Source organism: Pipistrellus hanaki, assembly GCF_964339955.1.
Source record: "Pipistrellus hanaki genome assembly, chromosome: 4".
NCBI lineage: Eukaryota > Metazoa > Chordata > Mammalia > Chiroptera > Vespertilionidae > Pipistrellus > Pipistrellus hanaki.
This window is the reverse complement of record NC_140506.1, coordinates 72,913,203-72,935,588: the sequence shown is the minus strand read 5'-3', so window position 1 is coordinate 72,935,588 and position 22,386 is coordinate 72,913,203. Positions and strand designations below refer to the sequence as shown.

At 44.4% G+C, this 22,386-nt stretch overlaps 2 protein-coding genes across 2 annotated transcripts in view; one reads left to right on the top strand and one right to left on the bottom strand.

Annotated features, from left to right (window-relative positions):
* Positions 1-4,110: 4,110 nt before the first annotated feature.
* On the top strand, positions 4,111-13,657 carry NSUN5 (NOP2/Sun RNA methyltransferase 5). Its single transcript, XM_084881557.1, has 11 exons — positions 4,111-4,238; positions 4,321-4,443; positions 4,996-5,170; positions 5,254-5,362; positions 11,149-11,287; positions 11,376-11,491; positions 11,791-11,969; positions 12,171-12,381; positions 12,464-12,604; positions 12,675-12,804; positions 12,933-13,657. Exons 1-11 carry the CDS (start codon positions 4,146-4,148, stop codon positions 12,942-12,944), a joined length of 1,428 nt encoding a protein of 475 aa, XP_084737683.1. The 5' UTR covers positions 4,111-4,145; the 3' UTR covers positions 12,945-13,657.
* LOC311621452 (nuclear envelope pore membrane protein POM 121C-like) overlaps positions 13,585-22,386 on the bottom strand; it is a 22,659-nt gene continuing 13,857 nt past the window's right edge. The window contains exons 6-13 of the mRNA XM_084881507.1: positions 21,898-21,989; positions 20,998-21,071; positions 20,461-20,585; positions 20,237-20,339; positions 19,830-20,003; positions 17,290-18,936; positions 15,737-15,859; positions 13,585-15,280 (exon numbers count right to left, since the gene is read on the bottom strand). Coding sequence (XP_084737633.1) covers positions 15,183-15,280; positions 15,737-15,859; positions 17,290-18,936; positions 19,830-20,003; positions 20,237-20,339; positions 20,461-20,585; positions 20,998-21,071; positions 21,898-21,989 — 2,436 coding nt within the window. The 3' untranslated portion in view covers positions 13,585-15,182. The remainder of the gene's footprint in view (positions 15,281-15,736; positions 15,860-17,289; positions 18,937-19,829; positions 20,004-20,236; positions 20,340-20,460; positions 20,586-20,997; positions 21,072-21,897; positions 21,990-22,386) is intronic.

The window sequence follows — 22,386 nt, the reverse complement described above, 5'->3', positions numbered from 1 at the left end:
ATAATTTTTTCATTATCATTGTGAACTTAAAATAACTTCAAAGACAATAAATTTGACATTATTTCTCTTTATTTAAAAAATTATTTTTAATTTAATTAATTATTTTTAATGTTGACAAAATTGCAGGTGTTCCCCTTTTTCCTGCCCTTTGCTCACCTCCACTCACCTCCACCTTCCCATCCCTACTTCTCTTTAATTGATTTGCAAATATTAATTGCTGTACAGAATTGCTTTATTCTTGGGTCTCCAACCTCTAGTGGGACCAGAGCTTGATTCCACCCACTGACCATTGTTTTGTGGTTAGAGTCACATCACTGCTCTGTCCTTAAAGACTCTCGACTTCCCTTTCTGTGAGATGAGAAGGAAATGACACTACCTTAAAGCAGAAGCAAGTTGGAACCAGACGGGTTCAGCCCATCCCTAAAAGCTGCCTTGCACATGGAGGGGGGCCAGAGCCCATGAATGTTCCTGGTGAGCCTACTCCTGGCCATATTTGATGGTGTCCAGCTGAATTTTCTACCAAGAATCTGCACACTGGGAGAGAGAACATGGTTGAGAACCCAGTCACCTGAGACCTGGTGCTTTGGACTCTAAAAGTTTAGAGAGCTCTCCAGACTTGAGGTCAGTGAAGCCACCTGAGAGCCTTCAGGGGGAAGAGCTCCATTATGGTGCCGGGGCAAGTATCCACATAGGCCACACAGGCAAAGGCTTGACTGACAGCCTGGGAGATGCTCCAGGAACAGGAGAGGGTGGGAGGTTTGTGAGGTGCTACCTCAAGGCCATGCCCACCCTTCTTATCCCACAGGAGCCTCTCAGGAGATATCACCTCCTGGGCTCTGATGAAGAATGAGGTTTTTTGCTCCATCTCCCTCCAAGTAGAGTTGCAGACTACAGAACAGCTTAGCTGCGTGTAGAACTGGCTCCTCAGCCACAGCATATCCCACAACTGGTGTTGTAGTCATCGACCCTTTGATTTCCATGGCATCTTTTTTTTGTGTGTACAAGGACCTCCTGGAACTGGCACTTTTTGGCTAATCTTCCTTCTGCTTTTGATGTAAGTAACCTGTCTGATCAAATGGTGCTTGTATCTTACTGGCTGAATCTGCTGGGTGTTGGCCCTGGTTGCTGTGCGCTTGAAACCTTTCAGACCTTGTTTTTGTTATGCAGCGATTCCTTCAGTCCTAGGACTGGGCTGAAGAAGGTCACCCCTCCAGAGCCACTCTCCACTCTTCTTCATCCTGCTCTGTGTCCTGGGAGGCTGGCCCTGGTGGAACACAAAACTCTTTGGCTTCTGCTGGGCTCAGCTGATGGGAGGGACTGGCAGGAGATCCAAGGGCAGGAGAGGGGGTTTGAGGTATTTATTTTCCTGGTTTCCTGCCTGCTGGGCTATGGGTTGGCAGCTTCCCTCTACTTAAGACTCCTGGCAGGTGGCTCCCTCCTTCTATTACTCTTTCCTTGCTCCTCAGACCTGGTGGTGAATAGTGCTGCTAGTCCTGAGTACTGCTCCATCCCCTGTAAGTTCTCTTAACTCTAACCAGTCCCTTCTTTAAAATGTCCTCAACTACTCCCTGTGTGCACCTTCCTGCCTCCAGCCAGACACAATGGCATGCTTCTTCTACCTATTTAACAAATTATATTTGGCCAGCCAGAGTTAGTGTTTGCAATCAAAAGGTCTTTTTTTTAAATTAAATTTTTTAAAAAAACCAAAGACATTCTCTTATTTAACCACAATGCAAATGTGTCACAATCAGGAAATTAACATTAATAAAACGCTGTTATCCAACCTACAGATGTTATTCAGATGCCACCCATTGTCCTACTTGTCCTGTGTTGTAAGACTATTTCAAGTCCAGGATCCAATCCAAGATCACTAGTTACATTTCAGTTGTCATGTCTCTAGCTTTCCTTCATCTGGGTCAGTCTTAGTCTTTTTTTGTCCTCTCAACTTTGCCATTTTGAAGAGATGGAACCAATTATTTTTGTAGAATGTCCCTCGATTTGGGTGTGTTTAATACTTCATTTGATTCAGGTTATGCATAAATGGCAGTAATACTCTGGAAGATGCTACCAACTGGCCTGAGATTGTGACTTGCTCCATATTGGCAATGTTACTTTTTCCCCCTAAAATATATTCTACTTGATTTCAGAGAGGAAGGGAGAGGGAGATAGAAACATCAATGATGAGAATCATTAATTGGCTGCCTCCTGCACGCCCCCCATTGGGGATCCTAACCCACAACCCAGGCATGTACCCTTGACTGGAATTGAACCCGGGACTCTTTAGCCTGAAGGCCAGTGCTCTATCCACTGAGCCAAACTGGCTAAGGCTGGAAATGTTAATTTTGATCACCAAGTCCTGGACATGTCCTCCAACTTTCTCTACTGTGCAGTTACTTTCCCCCCTTTGTTTTATTTATTTACTTATTTATTTTTAAAAATATATTTTATTGATTTTTTACATCGATGGGAGAGAATCATCCATCAGCTGCCTCTTGCACACCCCCTACTGGAGATGTGCCCGCAACCAAGGTACATGCCCTTGACCGGAATTGAACCCAGGACCTTTCAGTCCACAGGCCGAAGCTCTATCCACTGAGCCAAACCGGTTTCAGCTCCCCCCTTTGTTTTAAATAAAGTAACATGTGGAGAGATTACTTGAAATTATGTGAATATCCTGTTTCTTATAGTAATTGATGGCTCTTGCTTGAATCAAATTACTATGATTGCCATATAGTGATTTAAAACATTCTTTTTGCATTTATTACTTAACATTTTATTGTAAGAATCTTCCCTCCTATTTTTATTTGTCAATATGAATCCATGGATTCTGATTTTATTAATGGATTATAATCCATTACTATCATAATTTGTTTTTATGCTCAGATTGTACAAGATTTGGTCAGTGGGAGCTCCTTCAAGCTGGCTCTGTGCCTGCCATTCTTGGGGCACATTCTTACTTCTGGCACAAGATGGTCCAGGGTCCTCTCCCAGCCCCAGCCCTGGACTCAGCCATGTTGCTAAGGACCCTGATTCTTTTTAGTGGGGAGTGATCTTAGAGCCCAAGATCTGGAAGCTAGGTGTTATTGTGAATATCCTTCCTGTGGACAGACTGGAGAAAATATTGCCATTTCATATAATTCTTACCTTTCACCAGTTTATATTGGTAGCGTCTTTCTCAAATATATTGATTTTGTTGGGACCCTCAAGGAGCCTGGATCCCAACAAAATCAATATATTTACTTCTTTGCTCAATTCTACAATACACATACATTTGTTTCAGAATTACTATCATTTTACTTTTTACCCATGTCCAGAGGTTTCCCCACTTTGCTTTCTCCTGCCTCCTTAATCTATCATCAATGGATTTAATGTAAACCACTCATATTTCCTCTTACGATTATAATGTATAAAATAAATTGTGAAACTGCTGTTCTCTGGAGCATATCTCAATCCATTGAGACTGCTTCCGGGAAATTGTTGTCAGTTTGGCTCAAATAAACTCACGAAAATTCTCTACAGGCTTGAATATTTATTACGTGGGCAGTATATAATGTTAATATATAAAGGGCACTAAGAGAAAAATGGCATAAGAGTGAGCTGGGGGGAAAAAAGTGAGCTGACTTCCAGGGCAACACATTAACATCTATAATGATCTATAATAATAAAAGCATAATATGCTAAATTAGACCTGACGACCTTCCTCTCAAAGCTGGGGCCGGCGGGCCCGGGCAGAGGTGGCCCCCGGGCCAGGGGCCGCGGCAGCCTTCTCGGAGGTGGGGCCCCAGCCCCTTGAACGAATTCCTTGCATTGGGCCTTTAGTGTTATGATAACAGAAGTACAAAGTACGAAGACATTCAACCTGAGTAACAGCAGTAAAACCCCACTGTTTGCTATTAGATCGGGAAAAATGGAAAGAAAAAAAGTGAAAACCTAACAAGAAGCGGAGAAATGCGCTCCTAAAGCCCGCTTCCCTATTCTAACCTAACGGGCATCCGCCTTGGGAGACTCAGACGGCACTGGGGCTTCCGGTGCCGCACCTCTGCGCCCTTCAACCCGGAAGTCTGGGCGGCCGCATTACGACGGAGCCGTAAAGGCGCCTGGGACGTTGCGACAGAGCCGTAAAGGCGCCTGGGAGTGGTGCGTGCATGGCGCTGTACGCGGCGGCGGCGGCGGTGCTGGCTGGTGTTGAGAGCCGCCAGGGCTCCATCAAGGGACTGGTGTACGCCAGCAGTTTCCAGGTAGCGGGGTTCGGGGTTCGGGTGGGCGGGAGGCTAGCCTGGGCCGGGCCCCGCCTGACCTGGTGTCTCTTTGGCCGCGCAGAACGTGAAGCAGCTGTACGCGCTGGTGTGCGAGACGCAGCGCTACTCCGCGGTGCTGGACTCGGTCATCTCCAGCGCCGGCCTCCTCCGCGCCGAGAAGAAGCTTCGGCCGCACCTGGCCAAGGTGACGGGCGACGGGTGGAGCGGGGGCGGGCGGGGGCGGGCAGAGAGTCCCTCCTAACGTGGTCCTAGCTCCCTACGGTCCGCCCGCCGTGGGACGGTAGCTCCTCTGGAATGACGCGCAGCCCGCTTCTGAATTGTGAATTGAGGTGAGATGCAAATGCTTTGACTTCAAGGCTGTGTGAAAGATTACGTAAATAAGAACAAAAGCACAAAGTAGCAATGGCAGGGGCGGCTTAGATAAAGCAAAAGGGTGACGTTGACGAGGAGGGGAGTAGAGATCTTGAGCTCTGCTGGTGAGCGGAGGGGGTTCAGAACTGGGGAAGCAAAGACTTCAGGTTCAAATCCTGTATCTGCCATGGATTTTGTGTGATCTGCAAATCACTTTCACCTGTTACTGTTTCGACAGTTGATCTGTTTAAAAATCACTTTCACCTGTTACTGTCTCGACAGGTGGTTTGTTTAGCTTTTCCAGTTCCAACACTATGGAGTTGGGAGGCATTAATGCTTAGGGTTTTTGTTTTGTTTTGTTACCTCCTGGTCTCTACATCTCCAGGTGCTGGTGTATGAGTTGTTGCTGGGAAGAGGCTTCAGAGGGGGTGGGGGCAGATGGAAGCCTCTACTGAACCGACACCAGGCACGGCTGAAGGCTGAGTTGGCCCGGCTGAAGGTTCATCGAGGCGTGAGCCGGAATGAGGACTTGTTGGAAGCGGGATGTGGGCCTGGCGCAGGTGAGCTGAGCTGTGGGGTGGGGGATAACCATCCGGTCCTCAAATGCCATGACCCTGCCCACTGATGGCTGGTTGCTTCCTAGCCTCCCAGGTGCCTCGATTTGTGCGGGTGAACACTCTCAAGACCTGCTCTGATGATGCAATCGATTATTTCAAGAGACAAGGTTTCTCCTATCAGGGTCGGGCTTCCAGGTGAGCATAGAACCCTGACTAGCTGCCCTAATCTCGGGAGGTGCAGGGGGGTTGGGAGGACGGGCTTGGGAAATGGATGGGGAGAGGAGGGGTGTTGTGCCTGCACTCTGGTTTTCTCCTATTTTTACAGCAGTTTCTCCATCCCCTTCCAAAGCCTGTTTTCCTCCATTCCTTAAACATTGATTGTTCTGGAAGTCCCATTGACATTCTCCTAATGTATCTATCCTTCAATTTCTTCTCTAGCTCTAATTCCTAATTCTTACCTGATGATTCTTGTCTCCCAGTCAAGACTTCTCTCTTGTATTCATTCCCTCAGGTTCATATCAATGCTTTACAGACACCACAGTCACAGCACAGGTCAAACTGAATTCATCCATCCTCTGAACTTTGCACCTTTGTTGTTGTTCAATGACATTCAAAATTTAAAAGATATTCTTCAAAAAAACATGCTTAACAAGTTATTGGATTATTTTGCAGTATTTCCTATTTAAATTGAGATATAATTGACCTATAATATTGTTAGTTTCAGGGGTACAGTGAAATGTATATATTTGATATTTGTATATATTGCAGAATGATCACCACAGCAAGTCTAGTTAACATCTGCAAATTTTTTTTTCTTGTGATGCAAAATTCTAAGACTTATTTTCTTAATAACTTTCGAATATGCAGTACAGTATTAACTATAGTTACCACGCTGCACATTCCATTCTCATGATTTATTGAATTGGTAATTTGTACCTTTTGACTCCCTTCACCCATTTTGTCCCCCACCTCCCAGATATGTTCTTTGTATCTATGAGCTCTGGGTTTTTTGTTTTGTTTTTTGTTTTATTTTAGGATTCCACATATAAATGAGATCATAAGGTATTTGTCTTTCTCTGTCTGACTTTGCCGTTAAGGTTCATCTATCTTGTTGAAAATGGCAAGATTTCAACTTACACTAAATAAAAAAAAAGAAAGAAAATGGCAAAATATTTCTTATGACTGAATATTTCAGTGTGTGTGTGTGTGTGTGTGTGTGTGTTTATATATATATATATATATATATATATATATATATATATATATATATTTGTTTGCTATTGAATTCTTTATATATTTTGGATATTGACCCCTTATCAGATATATGATTTGCATATACTATTTTCTATCATTTAGTAAGTTGCATCTTCATTTTGTTGATGATTTCCTTTGTTGTACAGAAGCTTTTTAGTTTGATATGGTCCTTCTTGTTTATTTTTGTTTTTGGTGTCAAATCCAAACTATCATTACCAAGACCCATGTCAAGGAGCTTACTGCCTATGTTTTATTCTAGGAGTTTTATGGTTTCTGGCCTACATTCAAATCTTTAATCCATTTTGAGTTGATTTTTGTATATGGTAAAAGGGAATGATCCAGTTTCATTCATTCATTTTGCATATGACTGTCCAGTTTTCCCAACACTATTTATTGAAAAGACTGTCCTTTCCCCACTGTATATTCTTAGTTCCTTTGTCATAAATTGACCACATGTGTGTGGGTTTATTTCTGGGCCCTCTGTACTGTTTCATTAATCCATGTGTCTGTTTTTATGCCAATACCATACACTTTTGTAATATCGTGTGAAATCAGAGCGTGCTGCCTCCAGCTTTGTTTTTTTCTGAAGAGTGCTTTGGCTATTTGTGTCTTGTGTGGTTCCATACAAATTTTAGGGTTATTTGTTTTATTTCTGTGAAAAATGCCACTGGAATTTCGATGGGGATTGCATATAATGTGTAGATTGCTGTGGATAATATGGACATTATAACAATATTCCTCCAACCCATGAGCATGGAATATCTTTCATTAATATCTTATATGGTTTTTAGTTACAGGTCTTTCTCCTCCTTGATTAAATTTATTCTGAGGTATTTCATTCTTTTTGATGCAATTATAAATGGGCTTTTAAAATTTCTGATAGTTCATTATTAGTGTATTGAAATGCATCATATTTTTGCATATTGATATTGTATCCTGCAACTTTACTATCTTGTTTACTAATTCTAAGATGTTTTTGGTGGAGTCTTTTTTTTTTTTTTTTTAATTTCTTTATTAAGGTATCACATATTTGTCCTGCCATTCCAATCCCCCACCCCCCACTCCACTCATGCTCCGCCCCCCTATTGTACTTGACCACAGTTAGGCTCATATGTATGCACATAAGTCCTTTGGTTGATCTCTCCCTTTTATCCCCACCCTCCCTTTGAGGTCCAACAATCTGACCCATGGCTTAGTTATCTCTGGGTCTGTTCTTGTTCATCATTCTATGTTGTTCACCATTTCCCCTAGATGAGTGAGATCATGTCCTACTGGAAATATACTTATAAGAATAAAAAATGAGACTAGCAATAATAGTTTATGAATCAGTCTGTAGTGAGTGTCTTTCTGGTCCACCAGTTCTTTTGAGTCCCAATTTCAGTGTCAAACAGTTCCTTATGTGTAAATGTCAGCAATATTTCAGTTCTGGATGGTGGGCAAATGGTGGGCAAATACAGGTCCAACCCTCTCTGGTTTGGTCTTGGGCAACCTGCAGAGATACACAGCTGCTGACTGCTATTATGGCAAGGCGTCTTTAGGGTTTTCTATATATATATGTCATTTGCAAATAATAACAATTTTACTTCTTCCTTTCCAATATTGATGCCTTTATATTCTTGCCTAATTGCTCTGGCTAGGACTTCCAATACTGTTGAATAAAAGTAGCCTTGTCTTGTTCTTGATCTTAGAGGAAAAGCTTTCAGCTTTTTACCATTGATATATTAGCTGTGGGCTAGTCCTATATGGCATTTATTATATGTTGAAATACATTTCTCCTATACCAACTTTATTTAGAATTTTTGTGATAAACCCTACATTTAAAAAAAATATTTTTTATTGATTTCAGAGAGGAAGAGAGAGAGAGAAACACCAATGATGAGTGAATCGATTGGCTGGCTCCTGCACAGCTCCCACTGGATGTCAAGCCCACAACCTGGGCATGTGCCCTTGACTGGAATTGAACCCGGGACCCTTCAATTTGCAGACCAATGCTCTATCCACTAAGCTAAACTGGCTAGGGCAATCCTTCATTTTGTTAATGTGCTATATCATTAATTTGAACCATCCTTGTATCCCTGAACTTTGCACCTTCTGCATTCCCTATTTTAACCTAGCAGATATAATTATGCCCTTATTTGATCAAACCAGACACTGAGTCATCCTAGATGCTTTCTTTCTCTTTCTTCAGTCACTCACTACTCTGCGTTCAGCATTTTTCTCAAATCTGCTCCTTTCTTTTTGTCCTCCTGGACATTACCCAGGTTTAGGCACTTATCCTAATTTGATTGGCTGCCGAAAGATCTGAAACCATACCCGACTTGTTACTTCCCTGCTGAAAACCCTCTCTGACTCTCCACTGTGCTGTGCCCGCTGCTTCCTCTCCAGGCCCATCTGCCATGGCACTCTGCACCTGTTGTTCCCTCTCTGCTCTGGTGCTTTCCCACCTCCCGTCCTTTAACAGCTCTGGGATACACCTCTGCCCCTCCCCACATCTGTTTTAGATGTTCTCCCTTCTGCCTGGAGCATGTTGCTTAGAAACCAGGGAGGTAGAGAATGGTTGTGTGGGTTTGAATTCCAGCTCTGCTGCTTGATAGCTTTCTGAACTGAGACACTATCCTCTGGCCTGTTTCTATGTGGGTCAGGGTGGAGGGGACAGTGCTCCTTTACAGAGTTTAGTGAATGTAGTTTTCATCTTAGCTTCTCACATTACCAGCTCATCCATCAGGAGTCAGCTCAATACTTACTTCCCCTCCAGCTGCTCTTCTCCATTCAATTCCCCCCAAAATAACCTCTCCTTAAGGTTTTAGCAGTAATGGCTAACATTTATTGAGTGCCTAATTTGTGCCATATATTTTTCTAAACACTAGGTGTACCGGTTAATAATAGTGGATTTTGTAATCAAAGAAAAACACGATAATTTCAAGAGAAACATTAAAAGTGCTTTATTCAAAGTAATGCCCGTCGCGAGCTACACATTTCCCCATCTTTTAGGTAATTTGTGGATACCTTGTTTTGAGACAAACCATTCAAAGACCCAATTTTCCACTTCTTCTTATGTTTTGAAGTGCTGCTCAGAAAGTGTGTGTGCCATCAATTCGAACAAGTGGTAATTGAAAGGAGCAAGGTCTGGTGAATACGGCGGGTGGGTTAATACTTCCCAGGCAAGATCTTTTAATGTGTCTTTAACTGGTTTTGAAGTGTGTGATAGTGCGTCATCATGAAGCAAAATTACTTTCCCTTGTCTTCTTGCCTATTCTGGTCGTTTTACAATCAAACGTGGTTCAAATTGATTATTTGTTGTCGGTAGCCATCAGTATTAAGTTTCACCTGGTTTTAGAAGCTCATAATACATCACACCTTCCTGATCCCACCAAATGCAGAGCATTGTCTTCTTTCCAAAGTGATTTGGCCTTGCAGTCAATGCTTGTGGTTGACCTGGATCAACCCATGATTTTGTGCCATTTGGGATTCTCAAAATCCATTTTCATCACCAGTCACAATTTGGTGCAAAAAAGTCTTTCTTTTTTTTTTTTAAATATATATTTTATTGATTTTACACAGAGAGGAATTGAGAGGGATAGTTAGAAACGTCGATGAGAGAAACATCGACCAGCTGCCTCTTGCTCACCCCCTACTGGGGATGTGTCCGCAACCAAGGTACATGCCCTTGACTGGAATCGAACCCGGGACCTTTCAGTCCGCAGGCCGACACTCTATCCACTGAACCAAACCGGTCTCGGCCAAAAAAGTCTTTCTTTCCTGCTGTTGAAGCAACATTATACTGACGAATTTTCGGTTGTTTTCCATTTGTCTTTCATTCAGTTGATGTGGCACCCATTTTCTTCCTTTAAAATCTTTGTAAACCATCGGAAATTGCTTGTAAACCATCAGAAATTGTTTGCTGAGCAATGTTTAATCTTTCTGCAAGTTGTTTTTTAGTTTGACACACATCTTCATCCAATAATGCTTGTAATTGTTGGTCTTCAAACTTTTTGGTTGACCTGGATGTACTTTGTCTTTCACATAAAAATCATCACTTTTCAAGCGTTTAAACCAGCATTCACAAGTATCTTGAGATGGAGCATGTTCAGCATAAGCTTCCCAAAGTATTCAGCAGCACTTTTCTTCAAAATAATGAAAACTTCCTGCAAATGCTCTTTTTTTGGGCATGAAATTCGACATTTTTAAGTGTAAAAATAATTATTATGTTAACACCTTCAGCAAATTTGAGATGAAGTTTTGAAGCTTGTTGTCAATACATCAAAATAGCATACATATCAAATCACATATATATCAACATATGTGCAACTCCATTTAAAAAAATCCGCATTATTAACTGGTACAACTGGTACATATCAAATAGTATATATATCAACCTACGTGTAATGCCATCTATTGAAAAAAAAAAAAATCCGAATTAACATTTCGCCTAGTATTTCGCATGCATTAACTCATTTAATCTTCACAGGTGCTATTTTCTAGAAGTGATACAGGCTGAGATAAAGGCACTTGCTCATGCTTCCACTCCTGGTAAATGGCTGAGGGATCCTGAAACCAGAGTCTGGTCTGAGAATCCAGACTCTGTCTTATCCTGTTTAGTTCAGCCTTAAACATTTGTTGCATGAATGAATAGTTAACATGTTAGGTAACATGTAAAATGACCAACCTGGTGCCTGGCATGGAACAATTCAAGAAATGTTGAGTAAATGGTTCTTGTTCCCCGACAGCCTTGAGGACCTGAGGGCCCTCAAAGGGAAGTGTTTTCTTCTGGATCCCTTGTTGCCAGAGCTGCTTGTGTTTCCTGCTCAGACAGATCTGCATGAACATCCACTGTACCAAGCTGGTCATCTCATCTTACAAGACAAGGTAGGGAAGGTGGGTGGAAAAGGAAAGAATGTGTAGGAGTGACCAGCTTGGAGTCTGTTCACCCAGCAGTTGTGCTTTGTCCTGCCAGGCTAGCTGTCTCCCAGCCATGCTGCTGGCCCCGCCCCCAGGTTCCCACGTCATTGATGCGTGTGCTGCCCCGGGCAATAAGACCAGTCACTTGGCAGCTCTTCTAAAGAACCAAGGGTGAGTGCCATGGTCAGACAAAAGGAGGGAACGGGGTTGGATCCTGTCGTTGGTGAGAAATAAGGAACTCGTTTTCCCAATAGGTCTGAAGGCTGAAAGGAAGATTTTTCCTTTAAATATTTCTTTCTGCACTTAGAGCAGTTCCTGGTATAGCCCCAAACTAAGCTTCCCAGTGGGTTGCAGGTGTGAGAAGTGAATTCCTTAGTCCTTGCAGACTGTAAATATTCTGTATGTCCCAACTTAATGTTCATTAGATGGTGTATAAACTCATTTAACCTCAACTCTGGCCTTGTCTGTAGGAAGATCTTTGCCTTTGACTTGGATGCCAAGCGGTTGGCGTCTATGGCTACTCTGCTGGCCCGGGCTGGAGTCTCTTGCTGCCAGCTAGCCGAAGAGGACTTTCTGGCAGTTTCACCCTCAGACCAGCGTTATCGGCAGGTCCAGTACATTTTGCTGGATCCTTCGTGTAGTGGTTCTGGTGAGATGGGGAGAACTCATAGTCTAGGGACCAACAGATCAAGAGCAGCCTTAGAGTGGAAGTGGTAGCAGTTCGCTTAGGTCTTGGGTTCATTTAGTTCTAACTCAAATTATCTTGTGACCCTGGGCAAATGTCCGCATTTATAAAGTGGGGATTTCAGTGTGAAACGAGGCAGTTTAATTAAAACACTCTTTTCCCTAGGTATGTTGACTAGACAGCTGGAGGAGTCTGGGACAGGTGTACCTAGCAAGGAACGGTTGCGTGCCCTAGCAGGGTTCCAGCAGCGAGCTCTGTGCCATGCGCTCACTTTCCCCTCCCTGCGACGCCTGGTCTACTCCACATGCTCCATTTGTCAAGAGGAGAATGAAGATGTGGTACAGGAGGCCCTACAGCAGAGTTCAGGAACCTTTAGGTAGTTGGCTTTCCACTAGGGTCTCGGGGATGGGAGGGGGCTGCTCTCTTTTACCCAGAAGTCTGTGTGCTCTTCTCCACAGGTTAGCTCCTGTCCTACCCTCCTGGCCTCACCGAGGCCTTAACGTCTTCCCAGGGGCAGAACACTGTCTCCGGGCCTCCCCTGAGACCACGCTCACTGGGGGCTTCTTCATTGCTGTACTTGAACGGGCAGAGGTGCCAAGGTGAGCAGGGGGCCTGCTGGGAAGATGACTGAGAAGATTGGGACACATCTAACTTATTCTTTCCTTCTAGCTCAGTCTCACAGGCCAAAGTATCCACACCAGAACTTAGGCCCAGCCCCAGCCCAGCTCCGAAGAGAAAGAGGCGGCGGCGAAACGCAGCAGCAGCAGCCACTTCTAGCACACTACCTTGCACAAAGCAGGTGCTCAAAACTTTTACTTCTTGGGTGGAGGAAGGGATGACACTGGTTCTCCCTCGGCTTAGCTTTGGGCCCTCGGCCCCAGGCATCAGTTTAGTGTTTGAAAGGTTCTGTTCTTTTTGTTGCTATAGGAAGGAAATTGATAGTTGTTTCTCCAGCTGGGAAGACAGAGCGGAATGCCTCGTCCTTTGGGTACTTTCCCTGAGCCATGTTCTTGTTGCGAGAAGTGCTACCCACAAAAATAAAAGGCAGGACATGGTCTACGATAGATCACAGTTTTTTTTTATTCTTAATGACATAAGCAAGGAGAAAAATCTCACATTCATACTAAAAATTCCAACTAGACTCACAGGAATTAAGTCTTTATTTGTAATGGAAAGTCCCAGCCTCCCGTTCCTGTCCAGTGCACGTACATGTACACACACAAACACTCTCACTCAGGCCGTGCCCGGATACCCTCTTCAGGTATCCTGGACAACTGTCCCGCCTGTGGAACTGAGGTAAACTAGCGTAGAGTACTAAAACTAAGAGGGTCTACCTTACATAAGGTACAGGTAGAAGCTTGACTTCTAGGCCCATGCCCCACCACACCCCTCCAATTCTAGTAGGTATTTGAGACTTGAGGTTCAGGCTCCCTCCTCAGCTCCACAGACAGGTAAGTATTACCAGAGCTCTTCTAGGGGTGGGGAGCAGTCACTCCCCTGCCACAAAACTTTCAACCTCAGTCACAAAAGGGTGAGGGGGACTAGTTACATCTACATCACATTATTTATTAAAAAAAAAAAAAAAAAAAATTACATTTTACATAATGTGTCCAGAAGGAGCTCTAGTCACCCCAGGAAAGCTGCCTGGGGCAGCACTAGAGCCTCTTCTTCACACAGGCATAACTTAACTATACAGCTAATTCCTAATCAACAGCATTTATACTTAACCACCTCAATGAACCAAGCTTGAAGGAATTTAAAAGGCAATTTAGCTTAAATACAAAAATAAATTTTTATTTTGTTAAAAAATGTTTAAATATTTTTTTTTAATTTAGACACACGCATTCATACTTCTCCCAAAGAGGATGGGCATGGCAGCAAGGCTCCTAGGCCGGGGTATGTGGCTTTGAAACAAAGAAAAGAAGGGGAAAGGGGGTAGCAACTAAGAATTTGGGTGTGGTTCATTAATTTAGGTTTTCTAACATATATTAGGGGTGTTCTAGTGAGGTCAGGTAGGTAGGAGAGAGAAACAGCAGAGGGAAGAGAAGAGGTCTTTGTTTCCCCTTGGCCCTATCCTCCTGGGCTGCCAGCCCTTAACGTCAAAACACCATTTGAAAATCCAAGAGTTGGCACTTGTAGCCATAAAGTGGTGCTACTTTCCACATTCAATTAGCTAAGTCCCAGAAACTTGAAACAGATAAGTCCGGCACTACCAACATGCCGCCACTCATACAATTCAATTCTTCCTCCAAACTCGATTCAAAGAGAAATAGACATGAGCATCAGACAAAGTAACACAGGACAAGGCTTTAAACATACAATGCCAGAGAGGCAGACGTGCCCAATGAGGCCAGCAGGGGTAGTGGGCGAGGAGGCAGCTGAAAGCAGTGGTGGGCATCCTGTCTGCTCCAAGAGCTTTCCTCCATGGAGTGAGGATTCACCCCTGGCTCTGCCAGGCTAACAGTCTTGAGCCACCAAGCTTTTAGGGGCCAAACTGGCAGATAGGATTGGGGACAAAACACTGACTCAGACTTGGCAAGAGGAAGTGAAATAGCAGGAGCAGCATCCACTGGGATCTTCAAGGCAAAGCTTGATTCAAGATCATTTAAAAAGCAATAGATCCTGCAAGGAACCAGTTGAGGATCAAAGCAAGGAATGGGGAAACAGTCCCCTAAAGGAACCAGAGAACCACTTTTTATAGCCAAGCCAAGCAAGGTAAAGCTTTAGGGATAATCCATTTCCCCCAATTCTACCAAATGCATACAGGGGGGGAGAGAGGTGGGCAGGGCTCTACCTACTACCCTCCAGCAAAGATGGCTCTCTGGGGAAAAGGTGGGAAGGAAGGCTGCCTGACTAAGCTTATATACTAAACAGTGAGGGAAGTAAATGGACAGTATGTACAGATGTTTCTTTAGTTCTCTCCAGCCTCCCCAGTGGAACTGTTCAAGTAACGGTATTAGGCTTCTGCCCTGCCACATCCTGCATCCCCCTCCACCAAGAGGCCTGAGGCTTCTGCTTCCTCTGAGAGAGGGAAATGGCCCCAGGACTGCTGCTACCTCCCAGGTGGCTGAAGCCAGGTTTGCTTTATGGAACTAGAAGGGTTAGAGGCTCTTCCTAGCAGGTACCAAGGTCCAGATTTGGGTAAGGGGTAGGAGGAATGGAGGCAAGGGACAAACGCTATTTCTTGCGGGTGTGCTGCCTTCGGGCCTGCAGTCGCTGTCGAGCCCCTGGGGTCTTGGATCCTGCACCAATGGAAAATGAAGGGGCCGCCGATCCTGGAAAGATTCAACAAAATCTCATCAGGGCAGCTGCTACCTGAAAGCATTTTTTTGGTTGCCCCAATCTCTGGAAAGTTAGGCCAATAGGACTGTGGGTGCTTGAACGGGGGGAAGAGGGGGTAGCTTCCCAAACTGTATATCAATTGCGTTGGGAGAGGGGCCTATTGAAAAGATAAAACCCCGGAATCTTAGTCTGGGAGGGGCCCCGGACGACAATTTTACCCAGCTTTCCAGTGATCCAGGAAATTCAGCCCAAAAAGGCTCCTCTGCTGTCTGCCGCCAACTCCAAACCTTGGTTGTGCTGGACTCTCAATCTGTCCACATGTTTCTCATGCTTTCAGCCTGACTTTCCGGAGAGGGCCTCAGAGAGGAAGCTACCAGCCTACCCCACCCTACTCCCTCTTCAGAGAATAAGCAGGCCATGCTGGCAACAGAGAGACTTGCTAAGCTTACCGAAAGGTCCGACTCCAACAAAGCCCTGGGTGGGCGTTGAGGATGCCCCAAAGGAGAGGCTGCTTCCTGATGTGCCTACTCCAGGGGCAGGGGTGTTCTGACCGAAGGTGGGTGTGGAGGTACCTGTAATGAAGAGAGAGCAGAGAACTGTAGAGACTAGGCCAGTGAGCAGAGGACATCAAAGCAGACGGTAATGAACCTCGCAGAGATCTGTTCTCTGTATGGGCATCCCGCACAGGCCATCTTAGCTCTGAACCACCATCAGGACTAATGTTATTCCTCTTCTCCTGTTAAACAGGTTGGGTTTTACCAGTTATACCCTCCCCTCCAGAAACCAGAGCCTTCTACCAAACTCACCCCATTCCAATCCATCCTGTAGATCAACTAATCTGCCCACAGGGTCAGTCATCAGCAAACTCCCTTGCTCTCTCTCACTGAATCCTGATTCTCAGTAGTGATTCTGCTTTCTCTACAGCCTCAGGGAAGGCTGGTTCTCTCACATGTACTTGTCTCAGCCCGATGTGGTATAAGTATCTTTCTTGATCCCTGAGGCCCAGACCTTGCTACCCCAAACTATTCCTCTATCCATCCTCTATCACCTACACCTATCAACACCAGGAACTGTTCTAGCTCCCATAGCTTAACTGCAACTACTGCACTCTTTCTCCCGGCTCAGTTTCTAGTAGTCCTCCATTTCCTTAATCTCATCAAGACCTCCAAGCTCACTGCCCCTCCTGCTATATTTGCTTGAGTTTAAACAGGTAGGGTTTTACCAGCTATCTACTTATTTTAGATCTATACTTCAACAACAGAAGTTGCTGGAGAAACAGTGCTAACTAGTCTCACTTTAAATTCATAACCACAATTTTCCAGCCCTCAAATTGCATGGCAGTTAGTTCTATCACACTTTCTCATTACCTTCCTTTCCACTCTTCAAAATGACTATTTTAAGAGGTTCTCCTCTGTACAGATTTTACTGTAATCAGCTCCCCAAGATCTCTCATTTAATGAAGAAAACAAACTATCAGGATCATTCTAATTCATTTTTCACATCTCAAGTAAGATCACTTCATTTTTCTGTTTGAAATTCTACAGTTATTTCCCTTAGTACTTAAAATCCAAACATTTAAATCCTGGCCATGGATGATCTTCAATTCTGCCTACCTTTCAATCTCTTTTCATACCATTTACACTTTCAAACTTCTAGCCACACCTTGCTTTTATCTGTTCATACCAAGCTTATTTCTGCCTTTGGGTCTTTGCACTATCTCTTGTGCCTGCAAAGCTCTTACACACACACCTACCCACCTGCACTTGCAACCATTTTCTGTCACAAATACAGTTTTGGCTTAAACTTATTTCCTCAGAAAGGCCTTCCTTGATTACCTAATTAGTTCCTTTACAGTCAGTAATTACGTTTTATTTTATCGACACTGTTATCTGACATATTTATATATTCTCTCCACCACCATTATGTAAAGCGTAAGAGTGGAGACTATGCTGGCACTTAAAACAGTGCTGGCACAGCAAACCAAATCAATTCCCAGTCTCACCTCCAAACACAGGCTTGCTCTCAGGCGTGCTGGCCACATTGAAGGCAAAGGGTGTGCTCTGGCTGGGTGCTCCCAGTGTGTTCTGACTCAAGCCTCCCCCAAAGGGGGCTGTGTTGCCAGTGGTCCCACTCTGTCCTCCTCCAAAGTTGAATGCTCCAGAGGTAGAGCTTGTGCCTGGGGTAGCCACATTGATCCCAAAACCCCCACTGCCAGCTGGGGCTGCCGAACCCCCAAATGTGAAGGGCGATGGTGCTGTGCTGCCAAACACTGAACTGGTCCCGCTGCTGGTAGTCTGGGTTGTAGCTCCAAAGCCAGAAGTGGTGGCTGCACCAAAGGAGAAGGCAGCTGTGGTGCTGCCAAAGGCTGGCTGGGTGCTGGCAGGGGTGCCAAAGGCAGAGGCTGTGGGTTTCAAACCACCAAAAGCTGACTGCGCAGTGTTGCCAAAGGCTGGCTGGGGTGGGGTTGGTGCTGGAGTTGCAGTTGGGGCCGAGGCTGCAGAGTTTCCAAAAGTGAAAGAGTTGCCAAAGCTAGGGGCAAGGGTTGGCTTGGTAGCACCCTGTTGCTGCCCATCAGTGGCCCCAAAAGGCTGGGGGTTGGTTCCCGGATATGATGGGAGAGGGGCCTTGGTGCTTGAGCCAAAGGGAATGTTGAATGTCGGGGTGGTAGAACTACTGAATGTCAGGGTGGGCTGGCTGGTGGTGACCGGGGCCGAAGTTGTAAGGGTGCTGCCAAAAGCACTAAAGCCAGTGGTGCTGCTGCTGGTGGCTGCCTGCACGGCACCGGGTAGGGACTGGCCAAAGGTGGTGGTGGTTGTCGTTGTTGTTGAAGTAGGAATGGCAGAAAGCTTGCCAAATTGAAATATGGGGCCTATAGCTGGGGTAAAGCTGGCACCAGAGGCAGGGGGATTCCCAAAGAGGAAAGGCTGGGAGGTGGAAGTGGTGGTGCTAGTCATGCTGTTCATGGTGCTGGTCACATTGCTCACACCAAAGCCAAAAGTAGGCTTCGAAGCTGAGTCTGTGGAGGTGCTGGCTGTGGTCGCAGAAGCCACTGTTGAGGTGGCACTGGCCTGGCCAGTGAAGAGAGGGGCGTTTGTGGTTGTGGCTGTAGTAGTTGTCTGATTGAAGGAGAAGGGAGTTGGCAAGGACACAGATGTAGATGGCCCCATGTTGCCAAAAAGAGGTTTGAAAGGAATGGGTGAGGAGTTGGTAGTCGTGGGAAGGGTAGAGCTAAAAGATGCTGTGGTTGTGACCTTGGAGGGGCTACATGGCAAGGGGCCCTCATTCTCACTTTTAGGTGGAGCCTGAAAAATGGGCTTGAACATGGGGGATGCTGAAGACACAGCAGGAGCTGCAGAGGCAGAAGGGTTAGCAGGGGGAGTGCTCAGCATTCCAAACAGAAGACTTGGCTTGGGGCTGGGGGCCGGGGCAGACAGGGCCTGGGATGGGGCAGATGTCTCAGCCTGAGGTGACTTGGTGGTGTCAGTGACTGGTACGGAAGTAGGGGACAGCCCCAAGAAAGATATTGTGGGTTTGGAGTCTGAGGAGGTGCCTGGAAGGGGTGTTGACTGTGAAGAGCTAGGAGGGCCCAGAAGGCTGGGTGTCTTCGGAGGCGAATGGGCCACGGGAATTGCCACTCCAGTTGAATCATCTGGGGAGAAGAGCAGAGAAAGTGAATTCTGAATATCTCAAACATAATCAGTCAATGCTTTTGTATCCTCCCTGTGCCCAGCACAGTGCTGGGGATTTAAGGGTCAGTTAACAAATATGACTAAATCTGTACCACTGGCTCTTAAAGTATTTATTACTTAAAAATCAAGGAAGTATTTGTTATTTCCACTCTTCATAGGTCGTAAGGAATATAGGAGGAGATAAAACTTGGCCTAATTGGGTTAAATGTGTGGAAACTTAGTCCAGTTAATAACCCAGATACACCTCACTCACTTAACAAAGATTTACTATACTTGACTACCATATGCTAAGTGCAGAGCATATAACAATGAATGAGACAGCCTGCCCCTGAGCCCTGGGACAGGCTGAGAGCTAACATATACTACTACTGCATGATAAAGTGAAATAGTAGTAGTGTGTTTAAATGAAATGCTATGAAAGCAGGGGGCAGGAACAATCAAACGACCCTTGGAAACCTAGAGGGAAAAATAATTCATATTATCTTGTGCCTTTGGTCTAATAAGCACGTGATAAGACATCTCAACCATGTAATCACATTTACACTTCAGCGCTACCTCATGAGGAAAGCATTATTCTCGTTTTACAAATAACTTCAAGGCTCAGAGCAGCTAAGGAAGTAGGTTTCAAATCAAGAGCCATATGACTAACAAAACAGCTTAAATGTTACAGCTCCCCTTCTCTAAAATTTCCTGATTACAGAATTCTGAAGCTCTTAAGCTTGCACCAGCTCAGGTCTGGTCAGCCAGAATAAGTTCAATCCTTATAATTTCCATTGACTGACAGGAATAATGCTTTTACTTCAACCTCAACAAAGATTGATGTCATATGCTCTAAGGGGAAACTCTCACTCACCTGGGAAGGATGTTAGGCCCGGGGAATCCTGCATCTTCTTCAAGCTCTCCAACAGCGGATTAGTGCTTGGGGCTGGGAGAGAGGTTGGGGAGGGAGCAGTCCCAGAAGTAGGCAGGGTAAAAGTAAAAGGCTGAGTGGTAGGTGGGTTCTCAGTGACTGAGCTTGAGGCAGCATCTAAGGAAGAAAAAGATTCAGTTGTCCTCCCTGGTTTGGGAATCCCCATCGCAGGCATGGGAATGCTCAGTGTCTCAGTATAACTCATTTAGAAATGCTTGCCCTCAACCTTAGTGCTCACTTTCTTCAGATTCTACTGAGGACCCACAGGGATTTCTCAGAAGGAATAGACCAAAAAACCCCCCAAAAAACCCCAAATCCTCCCGAGAATGTGAAACATCTTCATTCCTTACCAGTCTTATCTTCCAAGACTTGGTTAAACCATCGTAATGAAGCTTTCTTTTCCAAGTCTAGGTCCTCAGCAGTAATTGAATAACCAAGCTGGGGAGGTGGAGGCTACCCAACAGAAAAAGGAGAAGTCAAGTCAATCATAAGAAATTGGGAGAAACCTGTATTTAGCCTTCCCAAAACTCAGAGAGCTAAGAAGGTGGGCAGGGGCAAATGGACAAGACCATACCAATGTCAGCTGGTCCCCTCGCCTGGAGGGCAGCAGCTGAATCTTCCGTTTACGCTGCCCAGAGCTGCCAGGTGTAGATGGGGAATTCCTCAAGTTCTGTTTCTTCCATGTGGTTGTATCTACAACTAAAGAAATATAGTCTTGTAACACTGAATTTTCACTGGATATCTCTGAAAGATTTCATCTTCCATAGTCTGGACTCGTGGATAGAGTTTACAATATTATTTCTAATAGTCAGGAGGCTGTACAGAGAGACTTACTCCAGAGGCATGCATACAACTGCTGGGCAATAATTCCTGGATTGCTCACAGATACCTCAACCTGAGCTTATCCCCATCCCAGTTACCCTGGGTGATACTGCATTTGTTTATCACCTTCCTCCCCTACTAGACTACAAACATCTGAAGTACAGGAACTTCTGTCTCTGTATATACCAGGCCCTCTATACAGCAATGCTCAAAGTGTGGTTTGAATAGGTACTAGTCTATACATCCTCCATAAACACCACAAGCCACTCTTGCCTGTTTATTAACTTACCCCTTTCTCCCTGGGACTCCTTGTCGGTTACTAATGGAGTTGAAGGACTAGAATGATGGGAAAGTTCCTCTTCTCTGTAGGAGAAAACCACAAAATTAAGTTTATAAAGACTTCCTGACAATAAATACTGAATAACATATCCTCCCAATTCCCAACTGGCCAAAGTCTAGAACAACCATGATTTGAGATTTTAGTATGCCAGGACAAAAAAAAAGAAAATTCCCACAGAAATGAAGGGAGGTAGTTAATGGAAACCATGGAGAAACCAGTCTTAAAACAAATACAAATCAATTATCTTCAAAACCTTCCTTACAACCTTCCATGTTACTGAGTGTTCTAGGCACAGATATAATCCCTAAGAGACTGGCATTCTAGTCAACTGTAGGTAGGCCTGGAGGGTCAGCTGCAGTCAAGAACATGAAGATTACTGCCCACTGATATTATTCACTCTGCTCACTCTATTCTACTTTTACACCTGGTCATTGGTACAGCAGAAGAGACTCCTATACTCAGTGCATAAAGAACTATAAGCCGAAACCGGTTTGGCTCAGTGAACAGAGCGTTGGTCTGTTGTCTGAGAGATCCCAGGTTCGATTCCAGTCAAGGGCATGTACCTTGGTTGCGGGCACATCCCCAGTAGGAGGTGTGCAGGAGGCAGCTGGTCGATGTTTCTCTCTCATGGATGTTCCTAGCTCTATCCCTCTCCCTTCCTCTCTGTAAAAAAATCAATAAAAATATATATTTTTTTAAAAAAACAAACTGTAAAAATAAGAGCAATTCTGCTTGGTATTTGCCTGTCCTTCTAGATGTTAATTTGACTCTCTAAATCAGAGAGCCTAAGAGCCAAGTAAATTTCCCTCATTTCCTAACCAATAATCCATACAGCAAGTAAGTGATTACCTGATTTTCTTTGCTGGCCTCTCTGGTGTCTGGGAGCGGGATGAGGCTGGGCTGGAAAAGGGTGATGAACTTGGACCACTTCTCTTCCATAGCTAAAAGTCAAATAAAAGTAACATTAGATGATACTTCAGCATTCAACCTTTAATATAACTTTGTGGTTCTATTCATATTGCATATAAAGTCCCCTTTGTAAGTGACTAAAAAATATTTCTTGGTGAAGGAAGGATCCTGAAAAGAAAGTCAGTTGGAATAAAAAAGTCTGAAAAGTAATGGAATGCTAATAAGTGTAGGAAGAATCAATGTACTTTTTGTATATATTAAAAAGGAACATTACATTCAATGACTTAATTGAATGATGCATAAATTACTCTATATTGTCTGTAGAAATAGAGTACATTAAGAAACTGTTCTAGTGAAGGGAAGCCCATAAACTTAGTTTCCCTTCATTAAATTTTCAGCTTTACTTTATTAACTTTTTAAAAATATGCT